The sequence below is a fragment of the Oryx dammah genome, unplaced genomic scaffold, assembly GCF_014754425.2.
Source record: "Oryx dammah isolate SB20612 unplaced genomic scaffold, SCBI_Odam_1.1 HiC_scaffold_8, whole genome shotgun sequence".
NCBI classification, from domain to species: Eukaryota; Metazoa; Chordata; class Mammalia; order Artiodactyla; family Bovidae; genus Oryx; species Oryx dammah.
The window spans coordinates 22,181,381-22,199,949 of record NW_024070192.1 but is presented as its reverse complement, the minus strand read 5'-3'; the positions used below and the strand labels follow the sequence as shown (position 1 = coordinate 22,199,949).

General features: G+C 37.6%; 1 protein-coding gene across 1 annotated transcript in view; it reads right to left on the bottom strand.

Moving 5' to 3' along the window:
* IKZF3 (IKAROS family zinc finger 3) overlaps window positions 1–18,569 on the bottom strand; it is a 91,235-nt gene that overhangs the window by 27,562 nt on the left and 45,104 nt on the right. Inside the window, exons 4-5 of the mRNA XM_040245477.1 lie at window positions 1,802–2,062; window positions 592–759 (exon numbers count right to left, since the gene is read on the bottom strand). Of these exons, the coding sequence (XP_040101411.1) occupies window positions 592–759; window positions 1,802–2,062 (429 nt within the window). The remainder of the gene's footprint in view (window positions 1–591; window positions 760–1,801; window positions 2,063–18,569) is intronic.

Here is an 18,569-nt window from a genome sequence, read left to right as displayed (position 1 = left end):
AAGAAAGTTTGGTTTAAGAAATTTAGCTCATATACACCTAAAACTAATATAATGTTGTATTTTTAACTATATCTATTAAAAAAAGAAAATCTAGACCAGAATGGCCCAAACTCCCCAAATTAGCCCACATTAGCCAAAATTTACCCTCAACAGAGATTCATACCCAGTTTACAGTTTTACACAACTTACAAACTGTACATCATTTACTTTATCCAGACTTTTGAATGAATAGTATGTATGTATATTTTTAGGAAAATATTATTTTAATAAAGTTTATCATAAAAATACTGATGGCTATAATGTTTTTGCAAAAATTAAAAAATCATTTTTACATTATAGGCTTCTCCTGTCTGACTGTGTTGTTCTCTAGGGGTACAAAGATGGTAAGGAGATGTTCATCCCCATTGAGCCAGACGGAGAGCAATTAATGTCTTAATGGAAGTGTAATTAGCCCTAGAGGTCTCTGCTGTTGTAACCCTTCAGAACCGAGTGACAGATTAAAACCTCCACACTTAACTCTTTCTAGTTTCCTCAATGGGCACGGAGAAAGACATATTTACTAGATATGGAATGCTCATTGCTCTCACTTACCAGAATGTGTCCTAAGATGACCTGTGAGTGCATCTCTTCTCTGGCATGCGTAGTTGCAGAGGTGACACTTAAAAGGTTTTTCCCCTGTGTGCAGTTTAATGTGGCGGAGGAGGTTACCTTTCTGAGTAAAAGATGCCCCACACTGATTACACTGGAATGGGCGTTCACCTTTAAAAAGGACAAAAAGGAGATTTCTGATCACCTAGCAATTGGCGAAGCATATGCACAGATTCGATGCTTATGGCAAAAGCTCATTTTTTAGATAGTTTCTGTTCATATTAGGATCAGGTGGGAGCTGTATTTCAAGGGAAGCCTAGGACTGACTTCAGGAATCTTCCTTCTAGAAGAGAAAAAACATTCATCTGGCAAGGCTAGCTATCACCTTGCCTTGGATCAGAGCAAAAAAATGAGTAGCTTTAGAAGTGCTTTCTAGACTTAAGTTTTTGCATTACTTAGCATTCCTTTTAAATAATCTCAATCTATAAAAAGAGTCACAGACTGAAGTCCTAATAAGGTATAGATAGCCAGAAATGCTTTTTTTTTTAATTGAAGAAATGCTTTTTAAAGTCTCCATATCCTATGTTAGATGAAATCTATAGGGCTTGGTGGTGTTAAGTTTGCATGCATCTCTATAGACTGCCTTTTGTTGTCTGAAAATAAATTTTTTAAACTGTTAATAAAAATTGAATCCTTTGATCTACCAAATTTGAACCCAATACTATAAGGAGATCTGCTGTTTTAAATGGGTTGCCATTTCCTTCTTCAGAATTCTCGCCTGGAGAATCCGAGGGACGGAGGAGCCTGGGGGGCTGCCGTCTATGGGGTTGCAAAGAGTCAGACACAACTGAAGTGACTTAGCAGCTTAGCAGCAGCTGTTTTAAAAGTTACACAAAATATATGCAAGATGCTTAAAAAGCATATCACAAAATTTAACTCCCACTTGTTACTGAAGAAAAATATTTGGCTGACCTAGAACACTGTGATCTCTACAGTCTTATTCATAGCATTTGTGATATGCTTGACAAATGCATGGTGAAGCAGGAATAAAAATCACTTGGTAAATGGAAATGCAGAGAGGGAAAGAGATATCAGAATCATGTAAAAAATCAATGAAAAGTCATCAAAAGTAAGTTCTAAATTACACCACTCCTTTTCTTATGTGGTTGAATTAGGACAGTTTTCAGAACAATGGAGAGAACAGACTATTTACCAGTATGGCTCCGCTTATGAACCATTAAGACATTGAAGCTAATGCAGGATAATCCACACACATCACAGTTCATCTTGCCACTGGTTGGCCTGCTACTATCATATGAGACAACATGTCTCTCCAACTTAATGTTTTCATATTCATTATATTCTCTTGAATAGCCGTAAGGAATTTCAGGCTCTTCTGCATTTCCCATGGGCTCTGGCTTTAAAACATTCTCATCCCTTTCACTGTATTCATCTTTCACTTTCATTGAATCATCTGCAGGGAGGAAAATGCAAGAAATGAACAACGATTGTTTTTGCAGCTATCAAAGCAGCTCAAAGAACAGAGACCCACAACTGACAATTAAATACCAAATGAAGCTAAAAATATTGTACCTCTACAAAACAAGAAAACGCCATTAGTATGATCACTGATTATTTGAATTCAGAGCCACAGTCAGGGGAAAACACAGACACACGTGCACACACACACAAACACACACAAAATAGATGACAGCATTTTAGGCCATTCAGAAAATTAGAGATAACAGATTTTAGCTATGACTGCTCAGAGCAACTATGAAAAAAACATTTTGAGCAATTTTTCTCCAGTACTGGGGGAGAAGAAAGGTTCTTAGATTTAGTACCTTTTTTGGTGGCTGCAGTTACAAGGCAAGGTGATGTGCTCTTTGGTTTCAAGAAGAAAATACTATTTTAATTCTTCAGCTGCACCCAATTTAAGCCACTAAGACTGAGAGTTGAATAGTTAACAAATTGTTTTTTTTTTCCTGATTTTAAGCCATGCCTTGCCTCTTCCTCTTCCATGTACACAAACTGCTAAAATGAGTCTTATCTCTCTCTCTCTTGGAACTGATAAAGAGACAACGCTGAACATAGAGGAAGCTGGCAGTACTAGTGAAATACTGTTGAGAAAGATAAAAGGAGAAGTAATCCTTTAACATAACCTTCTAAGGAGTCACTTTCATTGACACAGGTAAATGAAGCTCAACCTAAGCAAGGGAACAACACCAATAACCAATACCCAAGTTGAGTGAAGTCGCTCAGTCGTGTCCGACTCTTTGCGGACTGTAGCCCACCAGGCTCCTCCATCCATGGGATTTTCCCGGCAAAAATACTGGAGTGGGTTGCCATTTCCTTCTCCAGGAGATCTTCTCGACCCAGGGATCGAACCCAGGTCTCCCACATTGTAGGCAGACGCTTTACCATCTGAGCCACCAGGGAGGGAGGGCTAAACTTGAAGCCCTAGAATAAAGCACTGGATAGGAGAGGTGTGGCTGGCCCAAGTGAGTTGGCTGATCAGGTAGTATTTCAATAAGAGCTGCAACATTCTTAAGCTGAAGAACATAAATGAAGAAGGCAAATTTATGTACTGATACTAAGAAAACCTAAAATATTTGCCTGATATAATAATAATACGTATAAGGGATTTTTCACATATAAAACATGCTGTATAATGCTCACTTAAAAAAAAATTCGTTCTTAAAAACTGGGAAATTGTAATGCTCCATGGGAATCACAAGTCAATGGGATTTCAGGGCTGGAAGAGAATTTAGAGATCATCTGATCCAACCCTTGTTCTTCAGATGAGGGAATCCGGGAACAGAGATGTTTTTGGGATTAGCCCACAGTTACACAGCCAGTTAATAGCTGATGAACTGGAATTAGAACACTGAACTTGGATTTGCTCTTGCACTCTGACACATAGAGTCTAATTTGCTCCTTATATCATATTGCACACTCCCTCATTAGTGGTGTAGATGTTAAAGACCAAAACACTCTGAAGAAAAGATATTTAAAAAAATGACATCCCTTCCAAACAACACCAGTAAGTGCAGCTCCTGTTGCCACACAGGAGGAAGTATAACTGCAGCTGTGCCTGGCTTGCTACCTTCTACTCAAGTTTCAATTTTCACTTCTATCAAGGTTACCTTTCATCTGTATTAACTGTGTTTGCTTAATAGAGCAAGACAGGGCCTAACCACCAACAGAGGAGCCATTGCTGCCGCACTGTTCCACTGCTTCTCACCACGGTTCATGGTTCATAACCTTTTACTCTTTGATTAGAAGAGATGGAGGGCTGCAGGAAACATCCAGTGTATTTCAAAGTGGCCCATCCTATGTATCTGGGTTGTGTATGAATTGATATCTATTTCCTACATGGAGAGAGAGTCATCCCCTTCCTTGGACACATCTTGCCTGCTTTCAGATGGAATGTGTTTCCTTAACTGGTTTTTGCTGTTTAAATTTTTTTTAAACAGAAGGGTGCACCTGAAGCTTGTACCCTCCTCCTCCTCCATCACTCCAGCTGCGGGTGATATCCCACCAAAGCTTGAGTGCTCTTCAGTTTGCATGTAGGCGTTTAAAACAACCTCAACGGAAAACTTCAGCTACTGAAAACCAAAAACAGCATATAGAAAAGGCCAGCAGAAATGGATTCTTTTCATTTGGGTTATAAAATGTTAATATGAACAGACTCAGGCTGTTCTGTGGTCCATGATAATTAAAATCTGGTAAGATCAATGTTTTGAGTCTTTCTGAAAACACAAGACATAAGAAGGTTGCTCCTTCTCTCAGGATTTTGGTTTTAGTGGGCTTGACCTAGAACTCAGTACTATACCGACCTAGCTCAAAACAAGTCCTTGGCTTTTGTTCTTGAGGACTTAGCTGTAGAACAAGGAAGACAGTATTTGAGACTCTAAGGGAACAAATCCAAGCACATGAACAGGAAATTGAGGCAGTCCCTTGGACTTACTGGACCAAGAGAGTTCCTGATTTGCTCTTGGGGGTCTCACTAGTTTTAGATAAAAGATCTGGATGGCCTCTCTGCATGGTTACTGAGGATCAACAATTCATCACGGTTTACCATGTGAAGATAAACAAAGCTGAATACTAGAATACAGTAGTATATAAGACACAAAATGGATTCCTGAGAGATTATTGGGCTTAGCACCTAGTCTCCAAATATAGTCCACCAAAACTACCAGAAAAGAAATTAGTCTGCTCTAAGGACTAAGAGATTCATTCCAATCCTTGGGAGGAAAGTTTGTAGGAGCAGAGGAAAGGGAGTTGGAGGGAGATTCTACTTAGTGTCCCTTGAAAACATTAATACATATATCTAGTGGTAAATAACCCACCTGCCAATGCAGGAGACGTAAGAGATGCAGGTTCAATCCCTGGATTGGGAAGATGCCCTGGAGGAGGGCATGGCAACCCACTCCAGTATTCTTGCCTGGAGAATCCCATGGACAGAGGAGCCTGGTAGGCCCCAGTCCATAGCGTTGCAAGGAGTCAAACACAACTGAAGTGACTTAACACATGCACACACTAACATCAAACTTACCATTTTGAACCCCAAACTGCTTCTAATGTTTGATGTCTTTTTTTCCCATCTGTACCTGCAGCATTCAGGATCTTAGTTCCCCGACCAGGGATCGAACCTGGGCATCCTGCATTTATTGGGAGCTCGGAGTCTTAACCACTGGACCACCAGTGTCGTCCCTATGATGTCTTTGGAGTCACACATGGCATCTTCTTTCTTCTATTCTCCAAATCTTGAAACTGGATGACTTTTCCATCCAATCTCCACATCAAGTCATCTCCAAGACCTATAGATTCTATGTTCTCAAGATCTCTAGATGCCAACACCTCTTTTCTATTCTCTTTGAAATTTAGTTTAGCCTCTCATCTCATCACACCCAAACTCTCTCAACATTCCCTTTCTAGATAGATTTAATACAAAAGTAACCTGTGCTTACTGTCTCTACAATCTCAAAACTGATATAAAATTGCCTGTAATCTGGATTCTGTCTTCTTAATTCACTCTGCTCCCCTAAAGATCTTCAATAAACTCTGATTAAATCCAGTGGTTTTTTCTGTGCCATTCTCCCCAACTTCTTTGCAGCCCTTGATACTGTTGACCACCACTCCTTCTTCTGTATTCCTGCTTCTTCAGTGAAACTGAAACTTCTTTCCTCACCTTCTGTGAGTGAGTGTGAAAGTCACTCAGTCGTGTCTGACTCTTTGTGATCCCATGGACCATACAGTCCAGATTCTGTATGGCCAGAATAGTCCAGGCCAGAATACTGGAGTGGGTAGTCTTTCCCTTCTAGAGGGGATCTTCCCAACCCAGGGATCGAACCCAGGTCTCTCGTATTGCGGGCAGATTCTTTACCAGCTGAGCCACAAAGGAAGCCCAAGAACACTGGAATGCGTAGCCTATCCCTTCTCCAGCTGATCTTCCCAATCCAGGAACTGAACTGGGGTCTCCTGCATTGCAGGTGGATTCTTTACCAACTGAGCTATCAGGGAAGCCTACCTTCTGATTACTTCCTTCTAGCTCCTTTCCCCGTTTTGCCTCCTAAATACTGCCCCTATTTTTCTTTCTTCTTCCCTGCTAGACCTCCTTCCCTATTGCAATTTTCTCCACTTTTAAGACTTCAACTAGCACCCCAAATACATAATTTCTCTCCTCTTCTTCTGTCCTGTGTTCCCAAAGGCCTCCTAGGTATCTTCACAGTTACTCAGGTTAGAATCTTTACAGTCATCTTTCCTCCCTCTCTTTTGCGTCCCCACGTTTAATCACTCATTGGTTTTATTTCTGCACCCTCTCTCCAATCTGCTTCTCCTCCCCACTATTTCGCATGCTCATTATCCCAAATCTCAAACTCTGATTGCTCTCCTCACGATCTATTGTGGTAGCCTCCACATGGTGCTCTCTGCCTTCTTTCTCTCTCCTTTCCAGCACATCCTATGCTCTGCCACCAGATGGTTCATGTAAACGATAGCTCTGGTCACATCATGAGCCTGTCCAAATTCTCCAATCTCTGCTGCCAACAACATGAAATGCAAACTCAGAAACAAAGAATTTAAAAGACCTTTCACTATGTGGCCCCGACTATCTTGGTAATGTTGATTTGGAATACTCAGGTATCTTTAATGAAACTAAACAACTTCTGAATATTCTTCCTTTTATTATTTCCACTGCCAAAAAGATCTTTCTCCAACACTGCCAAAGGTCCAAATCCAACACATCTTTTAAGGCTAAATTAATTTGCCATTTTCCTCTATTATGCCTTCCCTGTTCCCCCAGCTGCAAAATAATCCATTCCTTCTTTCTCTGAGTTACTAATAAAGTCACTTCACCTCCCATATGGACATATAAGCTATCTGAGGTCAGAAGTTACACAGGTTTGGTTTTTTTTTTTAAACTCAGTATTTCCTATGACACTGCTGGAAGGTTGTGGGGTTTTAAAATACAAATTTTAGGGGTCCCAAAATTTTAGGGTGTGAGGACTGGAAACATGCATTAAAAATATGCTTTCCAGGCAAATCTTATGCACAATGGAGTTTGAGAACCGTGCTCTGCGTAAAGTACATACAAAGTAAATACTTAGTACATGGATCTACTACTATGTTAGCCTCCTAATTGGTCTACAGTGGATATGACCTCTCTTTTAGACTATATCCTATTATCAAATTAATCAGCCTGTAGTATATTAAAACCCTTGTTCAGAAACTTTCAAGGATTTCATTTTGTTTATAGAATCCAAACTCCTTACCAACTGAGCCTGTCCAGAACCTGCCCCGAGCTGATCTGACCCTCTCATATCTCACTAGATTTCCTGAATCACCCTTCTCTCTAGACTAGAATCTTGCCTATTCAAAGTGAGGTCCTTGGATCTGCAGTTCCAACATGCCTCCCAGGAGCTTATTAGGAATGCAGACTCTTAGGCCTCACCCTAGACCTACTGGATCCAACTGTGCATTTCAATAAATCCTCAAGGATTCTTATACACAGCAAAGTTTGAGAAGCACAGTAGTCATCTTACTAAATGCAGCTTTCCAAGCCTCTTCGCCAGTCTTTTCTTTACCTAAAATGCCCTTCCCCACATCAACATTCTATTCAAACTTGCAGATGCTGTTTAAATGCCATTTCTTCCATGAAGTTTTCCTTGATACTTTAAAACTAGCAAAAAATTCTCCTGTTTCTGTTTTCATATACCACTACACATAAAATCAATAATACTGTTCCATAGATTTATATTATACATTCAGAGATGTTTATCTTCATTTTTTCCTTGATTTTTCAATTGTCAGTGACTGGCAACACCTGAACTGTTAATAAAGGCAGAAAATCTTAAAGATCTGGCAAGAAATACTTGAATATACTTGAGGAATAGCCCCACAGTAACCCGAAGTCTTTTGTACAGTGAACAGACCTTTTGTAATATGAATAATCTGCCATTTCAGTTTTGTAAATTCTATTCGCTTATTATATGTATCAGGTTTCTTAGACACATGACTTTGATTGCCACTTAAAAGACTATCAAGAATCTTCTTAGGCACTAGCAATATTTTATTTCTTAAGCCAGGTGGTGGGTCCATGGATGCTTGTTATTATTCTTTATACATGTAAATATATTTGCCTTTTTGAATGTATCATATACTTCATAATAAAAAATGTTAAAGGCTCCTGAGTAAATTTTTTATAATCGAGCTTGTAGAGAAAAGAACACACCAAACCACAAATTGCTGATAAAGGTAATTGCTAAACATTCCCAGAGGGGGGAAAAAAGATGTCTAAATTGAATCTAACCCATAGAAAATTAGATTAGGTTGCACTTCTTTCTAAAGGACCTACTCTGGGGTACAATTGCTCCCATCTTTGTCTGTTCTGGAGGCCACTTAGGAAGATGACACACACTAACACACACACACACCCCAGAGAGAATTTTGTAGGCTGAGGAGAACAAAGGCTTGGCTCACTGGGGCTGATGCACATGGTTTCATTTCCTGGGGTGATGGTTATCACATGAAAGGCTTGCACTCCAGAGTAGACATTTTTGGTTTCACCTGAGACACTGCAAAAACAATGGGTCTTGGAAAGGATCCAATATCTAAATCCTTCAGGGGCAATAGCAGTCTCAGCCAACTGTGCCTCAGTTTGTTTTTACAGGCACATAAAATGCTCAGTTGGAGAGAAGAACCTATCAAAGATGGCAAACAGAAGAGGCAACTTGGATGTCTTGGATAGTATGCTTTTAGTATGAACTTCCCAGTGTAAAAAGCGGGTTCTGAATTTCCACTCTGAACTATGAGATCTCAGAATCCAACTCAAAGAACAAAGTTTGGAGTAATAGCTTCTAGTTTGCCAGAGATGTTGTGAGAAGGGACAAAACCAGATAGCAGCTTTAGACAGGGAAGACACAAAAGGGGATGTTGTTTAAGTGTTTTACAAGGATTGGGGGTCATAACCATGAAATCCTCGGCACATGCAAAAGTCAACTGGATAACAAAGAAGCTTAATCATCTTAATGTGGCATTTTAATGATGCCACTGATTTGCTATGCCAATTCAGAGATAATGAGGCCCTAATGCTACAGATGTTCAGCCAGGCTAAAAGAAAAGGGGGGTGGGCTTTTCTAGCATGCCATTTTCTAACTATCCAATTAAACAAATTGTGAAAGCATCTAAATAGTTTACCAGGTTTTGACAGCTGTTAATAGGATTTAGAAGCTTGAAGCACTAAAGAGCAAAATGGGAAATACATGTACTGTAGGTATTTAGTCTATAGAGTTTGTTGCTATCACCCAATATAGCAAAAATAGATTAACTAGAACAGTTCTCCTTATAAAATTAATGTCTGTACTTCTTTCCCACAATGGCTTCTTTGTAGTATAAACAAGAACACTGAAATTATGGGTCATTTTCATTTTCCAATTTACATTTTTATGTGAAAAGTGAAGAGGGGGAAAAACCAATGATATTTTGAGAAGTAGAGAATATGAAGTTTTAGTATTTTCTAACCAGTAAAATAAAATTTCAAGGAAAGTAAAACTTTTGGTCATTGATATATCTATTATGTTTTTATTCTTCTCTTCCTTTAAAATTTAAAATGATAGGCATCTTGTGACTTTAAAACACCTATTTTAAAACTAGGAAAAAAATTGGTAAATATGAATTAGACTAAGAAGAGATAAAATATTGATACCAATAGTGATGAGATAAGAGGCAGCAGTTTGGATAATATTTGATTTGACTTAAGTTCTCATTAAAACATATTCTTATCAGACTTTAAATTTGCCCTTAAAGAATCTAAACTAGTAATCAGTAAATCATGTCACTTCAAATTCAAGAGCATTAGCATGAAAACATGAAGAAAGTTACAGTTGCAAGGAACCACCCTTGATTTTACTAGAGACATTAATCTTTGTCTTATTATCTGACTATCAAATAGCTCATTCATTGCCATAATAATAAGTAAAAATAATTTTGCTTAATAATTTCAGTGCGACTCTTGCTTCTCCATTAGAACAAGAGGAGATTTATTACTTTTAACAAGAATACACTACACATCAGCAGTAGATATCATCCAAACTGCTACCTCTTATCTCAACACTATTGATATCAATATTTTATCTCTTATTAGCCTGATTCATTTTCCAATTTTTTCCTAATTTTAAAATAGGTGTTTTGTAGCTGATCAGTTGGGCTAAGTTTTTCAGTTACCATCAGGCCAGGTGAATTCTTTATCTTGAATTGTTGTGAGGAGTGAAAAACATGATGTGTGGAAGTTCCTTCTAAACTATAAAAAAAGTATACAGTTTTTCATGTCTGTCCATTGTAGCTATGAACTTTATTGATTAATCTATGTGTTTATTATTTTATATTTATATTTCTGAGAAAGAACTGCCATCTACTGAAAAATAATGATTGAAAAAAATATATTTAAAGAGGTTAAGGTTTTAGATGTTGCCTAAACATACTAGAGATAGACTAAAGTATGGAGCTGGTAGATATTTCATTTATAAATCCAGAAGAAAAAGCTTTCTTTTCATTCACAATTTTTTTGTGTAAAGAATATTCACTTTATCTTTCTATCTTTTTAAAAATTGAACAGAGCTCAATCCTAAAAATTTAAAGTATATTAAAACATAATTCTTAGGGACTTTCCTGGTGGTCCAGTGGTTAAGAATCTGACTTCCAATGTAAGGGACACAGGTTTGATCCCTGGTCGGGGAACTAAGGATATGCCTCAGGGCTACTAAGCCTGTGTGCTGCAACTACTGAACCAAATAAATAAATAAATATTAAAAAGAAACATAATTCTTAGAAAAATTAAAAAATTGTTGTCCAAATACAATTAAATTGGTTAAAAACATCCTAACTGTCATAACACCAAACTCAGGATCATGGGTGAGAGAAGGAATGAAAATGTCTTCTAAATATATTCAGAGCATAAGTAGTTCTTGTTGTACATAGTACATGTGTGTGTTATGTTAACTGTACAACAGTTAACATGTTTATTTATTATTTATTTCACATACAGATTAGAAGTATCATCAAGGCAGAAGCCAGGTTTCAGTAATATTTGTGTCCCTAGAACCTTTCAGAGGCCTCACTTATTGAATGAAAAAAATGAATGAATGAACGAACTCCTTGGGCAGCCTGAACCAATTTAATGATAATAAAAAGGCCAGCCAAGGAAGAAGTCATAAGAGAAGAGGGTTCCATCCCTGGGTCAGGAAGATCCCCTGGAGAAGGAAATGGCAACTCACTCCAGTATTCTTGCCTGGAGAATCCCACAGACAGAGGAGCCTGGTGGGCTATGGTCCACAGTGTCGCAGAGCTGGACACGACTGAACGAGTACACACAACATGAAAAGGGAGAAGTCAGTCCATTTGCTGAACCACCCCCTAGCTTGTCTACAACAGTCTGAAAATGAGCTGTGCTATGAAGTTTCTCCTCATGATACATTAGGAAAAACCCCAACCCCACAGTGGTAATAAGTTTTCTAGTTGATTTCTTTGCCAAGTGTGGTCTGGCTTCAGGCCCTCTTATTCTGCTACTTTGGAGCAGGCTGCCACTGACCAGCCCCAGCTCCTTGAACCTCTTCCCTGAACTCTATTAATTCCTTCTATTTCTACCTCGTTTATTTTCCATGTTTACTTGTCTTTCTGTCTCCTAGGTGTGAATGATCTCCAGGGGTCTGTTTCTTGAACTTTTCGGTTTTTTCACTTCACATATTCTCCTGATCCAATTTTTTTTTTTTGCTAATGACTCCCAAATCTGTATTTTCAGCCAATCCTGCCTGCTGAGCCCAACAGATAGTGCCAACCACCTCTTGGATTTCTTCCGCTTGTTTCATACTCAGTCTAATGCACTGTCTCTCTCTTCTGTACTTCCTTTCCACATCTGTGCCCGATGTTAGTTCCCAGTTTCTTCTCTGTGTAGTGGCTCCTTGATGTCAATGTCTACATCCTCAACATTTAGCACTCCGCTGGGTAAAAAGTTTAGCAACCGCTTACCAAATGAACAGAGGGAAGGGAAGAAAGAAGGCAAGAAGGAAGGAAGGAGCAAAAATTATTTGTTCTTTGCTTAGAGTACAAAATTAAGGCTGGAGATGTTTCTAAAATACTGCACAGATTGTAATTTTGCTTAAGGCTAGTGTCTTAGGCCATGGCAGAGGAAAACAATAAATTGTATTTCTAACTTAAGGTATACCAACCAGACACAAAGGGTATAGAGGATTCTTGGAAGAGAGAAAAATGAATATAAGGATTAAGATTGAAGAGATTCTTGCTTTTTTAAACATTAAATTAAAACAAAATATATACAAACTAATATAAAATTTACCACCTGCTACACATTATTTGGATTTTTCTTCCTCTCTGCTTCATCCATTCCCCTCTCTCTGTTTTCCAAATGATGGAAATAGAGCACTAAGAAACAATGGAAGGAACTCAGTACTGATTTGTCCTAGGTAAATGTACATTAAAAGCACATAAGGGAATAAGCTATTTTGTCACTGGAACATGTTAGTCCCTGAGGGTAAAGTATAACTGCTTAACAGCTGCCCAGTGACACACTTCAAGACTGCAAGCAAGAAACGCATCCTAGCTCCACCAGAAACTGTGGAGGGAATATTGCCTGGCAGAATAAAACCAGGACGGAATCCAGCCAACAAACTGGAGTACAAGCCCCTTTCTATTTCAAAAGGCAACTTCCAATGATCATAAATAGAGGTTTCTAATAACAGTATTCAACTAGCACCAGAATGGCTACTAATAATCATAAAGAAAGGACAATATCATATTTAACTCTCATTCTGCCCACTGAAAATGGATTTGAATGTCTTGTTTTTTTTCAAAGTTCTGATGAAAGAGCATGAACTTCAGAGTAACACAGAATCTAGGTTCAAGTTGTACTAACTAGCCATGTGATCTCAGCAAGTCACTTGACTTCTGTGAATTTTCTTATTTGTGCAATGAAGATAACATCTACACCTAACAAGATAGTTACGGTAATTAAATTGGCAAAATAATGTATATAAAGGCCAAGCATATTAGATGACATATAATATCTTTGTGACCTTGGAATCGATTTCTTACATTTGATACCAAAAGCATGATTCATAAATGGAAATATCTTACGACTCAATAATGAGACAAATAACCCAATTTGAAAATGTGGAAAAGATCTGAATTGACACTTCACCAAAGAAATTACACAAATGAACAACAGGCAAAAGAAAAGATGTTCAACATCATTAGTTATTAGGGAAATGTAAATGAACCCACAATAAGATACCTCTTCACACTCACAAGAATGGCTAGCATCAAAAAGACAGATAAATGAGTGTTGGCAAACACGGGGAGAAAATGGAACCCTACCTAGTACACTGTTGGTGGAAATGAAAAATGGTACAGTCATTTGGGGAAAAAAAAAATTTGTCAGTATAATAGGCAACCTTCTGAAACTGCTCCCAATAATCCCTGACTGCTAGTATGCATATCTTGTGTAATCTCACCTTGCACGTGGGTTGGATGTAGGTGACGTGCTTCTAATTAATAAAACATGGCAAAAGTGATGGGAAATCACTTCTGTTTATTTTAGATTTTTTTGATGTGGACCATTTTTTAAAGTCTTTATTGAATTTACAACATGTCTTCTGTTTTATGTTTTAGTTTTTTGGCTGCAAGGCAGGTGAGATCTTAGCTTCCCGACCAGGGATCGAACCTGCAACCTCTGCACTGGAAGGCAGTCCAACTAGTGGGCCACCAAGGAAGTTCCCCACTTCCTTTATTATACTATAAAAGAATATGACTTCCATCTTGTTCTCATTCTCTTACTCTCTCTTTCTCTCTCTGGTGCTTCTCACAAGCTTCTCTAATGAAGTAAGCCAGACAGCTCACACGGCAAGGAACTGAAGGTAGTTTCTGGCCAAACGACAGTGAGGAAAGGAGGCCCTCAGTCCAAAAACCTTCAAGGAACTGAATTCTGACAAGCACACGAGTGAATCTGGAAGTTGATCCTTCCTTACTCAAGCCTTCAGATGAGACTGCAGTCCAGGTCAACACTTTAATTGCTGCCTATGAGAGATTATGAAGCAGAGGAACAAGATAAGCTGTGCCTCTGTTCCTGAGATAATAAATCTGTACTGTTAAGCTTCCAAGGTTTGGGATAATTTGTTATATTGCAACCAATAACTAATACAGACTGTTTCTTATAAAATTAAACATAAATTTACCATACAATCCAACAACCTCCCTCTTAGGTATCTACCCAAAAGACATGAAAACCTATGTTTACACAAAGGCTTGCACACAAATGTTCATAGCAAGATTATTCATAAAAGCCAAAACAAAAATGGAAATAATCAGAGTATTCATCAAATGGTGAACTAATAAACAAAATGTACTTTATCAATACAACAGAACACTATTCAGAAATAAACAGAAACAAATTAACGGTACATGCAACAACATACATAAACTTAAAAACATTATCTTAAGTAGAAGCAGCAGAGCAGAAGAGTACATATTGTATTATTCCTTTTATATGAGATGTCTAGAAATGCTATGTCTATAGAGACAAAAATCAAATTAGCTGTTGCCTAGGGCTGGGAGTAAGAATGGGAATTGACTGCCAACAGGTACAAGGAATTTTCTTAGGGTGACAGAAATGTTCTAAAACATGGTTGCCCAACTCTGTAAATTTACTAAAAATCACTGAATTGGACACTTAAAGGTATGGAAATTATAACCACATTATAGCTGTGTTTTTTTTTTTAAAGAAAACTATAAGAATTTTTTACAAAATCAACAACTAATAGCTAACAACACTGATAAATACTCTCTCAAGAGGGAAGAGTTTAGCAGCTCATTCACCAATTATTATAAGAAACATCGTGACAAGTGTAGCTTTTGAGCTATGATTAAGCTTATATGAGAAACCCTCATAAGACTATCGTTAACTCCTTTTATTCTTGTGCAACTAATTTCATGCTCTTTTCAAAGAATTTAATAAATTCTGTATTTAAAAAACACAAGATGTATCTGCTAATTGGTAGTAGGAAAGAGGCTAAAACAAGCAACTGTAAGAATTGGCCTCATAGGACATTTCTACAGTACTTAATTATTTTATTATCTACTACTTCAGATAATACCTAAGTAACTATTGAGTTTTGCTTTCTAAATTGTACTAAAATCCATAAAAATCCAGGCTTTCTAACTGTATTAGTTCTTTGTCACATTTTGCGTTTTTATGTCTTTTTATGTGGTTTTATGTCTCACTTTCTATTCTGTTAATGGTTGAGTACGCTTTACTAGGCTATGACTATTATTTGATTAATGAGTGCTACTTCTGACCTACAAGTTAGCAGTGGTATAAAGCAAATGGGGAAGCTCTCTGAGGATTCACTCAGGAATGTGAGAGTTTAGTTCTCCCATTAGAAAAGAAGAAAATAGAGAATTATCTTTTCTATATAGTCTTAAGGGAGAGAACTAGTACAACCTGAAGGATGAGAACTGGAAAATCAAGTTCATGGCGAGGAAGAGTTCATATAAAAATGCCAGAAATAGTTCTGGACTGCGAGCAATGAAGAAAGATAATAAAGGGACATTTAAGTGGATGAGCATTATGGCCAGAAGCCTAGGGTGACTTAAGAGACGCTAATAAAGAGCCTTTTCTATATTTTCCAGGGCTGCTATGAACTTCCTTGAGGAGTAACAAAGGCATGACTGGGATTTCTGCTTCTGCAGACGCAGGTGCAGAAAAGCCTGGTCCTAACAAATCTTGTCAACGTTTTTAATGCCACCAGACTGACTAATACAGTGAAACATCTACTTCCATCCTGTTATTACTTATTCAGTTGACATAATTAACAAATCTATTACGGGTAAGGCCACAAATTATTTTTAATTATTAAACCATGGAGTTCCACATGTAATGTTTCGACAGCATCATTCACTGAAGAATACAGTTTTCAAGACTGTCATTTCTGCAGCCTCAAATCTAGATCCAACGGCAGTCGGTTAAAAAACAGATTTCAACCAGGCAGCTGAATGAGAAAACATCTGGACCTACCAGTCAGAATGAGAAAGGTCGCATGTTAAATCCAGATAATCTTGTTTATTGGTGTTTGAAGGTTATACACCAAGGGCTGGATTACCAAGGTCCTCCTTTAGGCCTGGCTCTGATATCTTCATTCATCTGCTCTGTGTGTGACACTTGAAAACTCAAAGCTTTAAAACTACTGTGTTGTCAGTCACTTCTAAATGTAATTTTCCTAACTCTAAGCCTGAATACTATGTCAGCCTACTGCTAGACTGCTGAATATTAAGTGCTAGGAGAAACTACACAACAGAATTGTCAGGGGCAGATGATGTCTATTCTTCTAAAAACCTGTTTTCCAAGTTGCCACTTGGCATTTTTTGTGGATGAAGCATTCCTAACATTCTCTATCAAAACTTAAAAAAAAAAAAAGGAAAGGCTTTTGAAACAGCAAGGAATATAATCAAAAGGTTGCCCTAGGATAGGGTTCAAATTGGTGATGAAGAAAGAAAGAGGATTGTGCTTATTTCATGATTTTCATAATTAGTATATATCAGTATTATTTTATACACACACAAGAATGAACCAAAATTGTTTATGTTGAAAGCATAGAGACTATTACATATAAACTATTAAAAAAACAGCAAAGTTAAGAAGCCTTAAGACCTTACACATGTTGGTCAGGGATTTTTCATCTTTCTAGGTTGTGGATCTACCTGTGAGAACTATGTTGTACATAGAAAAATGTACACATATCGATAAACAAAATTTCACATAGTTTTGAAGAGGTTTTCAAACCTTGAGGTATCAAGTCTATATTAGGCTTTTAATCAGGTCCAGTCTTAAATTGATGGCTCCTTATATTACACTGCATATATTTTACATGATAGCAGTTGGTCTTCAATTTTTTTGCTTGCATAGTCGCAAAGAATTTTGAAAAATTATATTTACCCCTGGTATATAGTGGACATTAAGTGGATATTAGGTTGATATCTATACATCATAATTTAAAAGTTTTTAGAAAAAAAACACAGTTTTGTTTATTGTAAATAATGATGGTTAAAACTCACTGCACCCTTTCAAATGGGCGTCGCTGCTGCTGCTGCTAAGTCGCTTCAGTCGTGTCCGACTCTGTGCGACTCCATAGACGGCAGCCCACCAGGCTCCCCCATCCCTGGGATTCTCCAGGCAAGAACACTGGAGTGGGGTGCCATTGCCTTCTCCAATGCATGAAAGTGAAAAATCAAAGTGAAGTCGCTCAGTCGTGTCCAACCCTCAGCGACCCCATGGACTGCAGCCTTCCAGGCTCCTCCATCCATGGGATTTTCCAGGCAAGAGTACTGGGGTGGGGTGCCATTGCCTTCTCGTAATGGAATATAAATATTAGTGATTTGATTTACTCCCTTATAAACTTAAAAATATATAAATAATCTTTAAAAAATCAGAAAATTTCTCCTTGAACTTCTATTTCCATTTTCCTTTTCCCATAGAATCTTATCTTTATGCTATTCTTTTATGTCTGAGTCTTCTATTGCTCATTCTATCATATGTCTCTATAACAAAAACAACTATAAAAAGAAAAGAAAAAACAACTATATACAAAAATAAAATATTTTTATTACTATGAAGTGCTATGTGTCAATAAAATTTCTTTGAGATTGAGTTATCATGAAAATTATTAGCATAAAATTGATGAAAACAATATAGGTATGTTAAAAATCTTGATCAATAATTATTAAACATAAAAAGTAAAATGTTGAGAATGTATCTCTAAATGAAATGGATGAAGGGGGCATGCATTTATGAAAGTTTGAGTAGAGGAATTATCTCTTGCCCCTTTGTTTGATATCTTGGAAATATATATATACACATACATATATATATATATTTTATTGGAGTATAGTTGCTTTACACTGTTGTGTTAGTTTCTGCTGTACAGCAAAGTGAATCCATCACATGTATGCATATATCCCCTCTTCCTTGGATTTTCTTCCCGTTTAGGTCACTGAGCATAGCTCCCTCGGCTATACAGTCTGTTTTCATTAGTTATCTATTTTATACATAGTAATGTAAATATGTCAATCCCAATCTCACCTCATCCTCCCCCCTTCTTGGAACTATTTACAGTTTAGGGCAAAGAATTAAGATTTGCCATGGTGAGAGATGTGCCTTTCTTCTATAAAGTGAAGAAGGATCACTGTGAAAGGGGAGGTGGGAAAGAAGAACCTCAATGGTTCTAGTAGGGGAGATCGGTTCCAAGAAAGAGAACATGATGAAGATGAAGAAATAGAAACTGATTCTCTTAAAATTATCCACATCCATGTAACCCTTGGAATGTCTCCCCATATCCTGGTTTGGGGAACACTGCTAAAAAAGACCTCAAGGCCAAAATGTACTCACATGCTCTTCTTCACTTAATCAATTGACA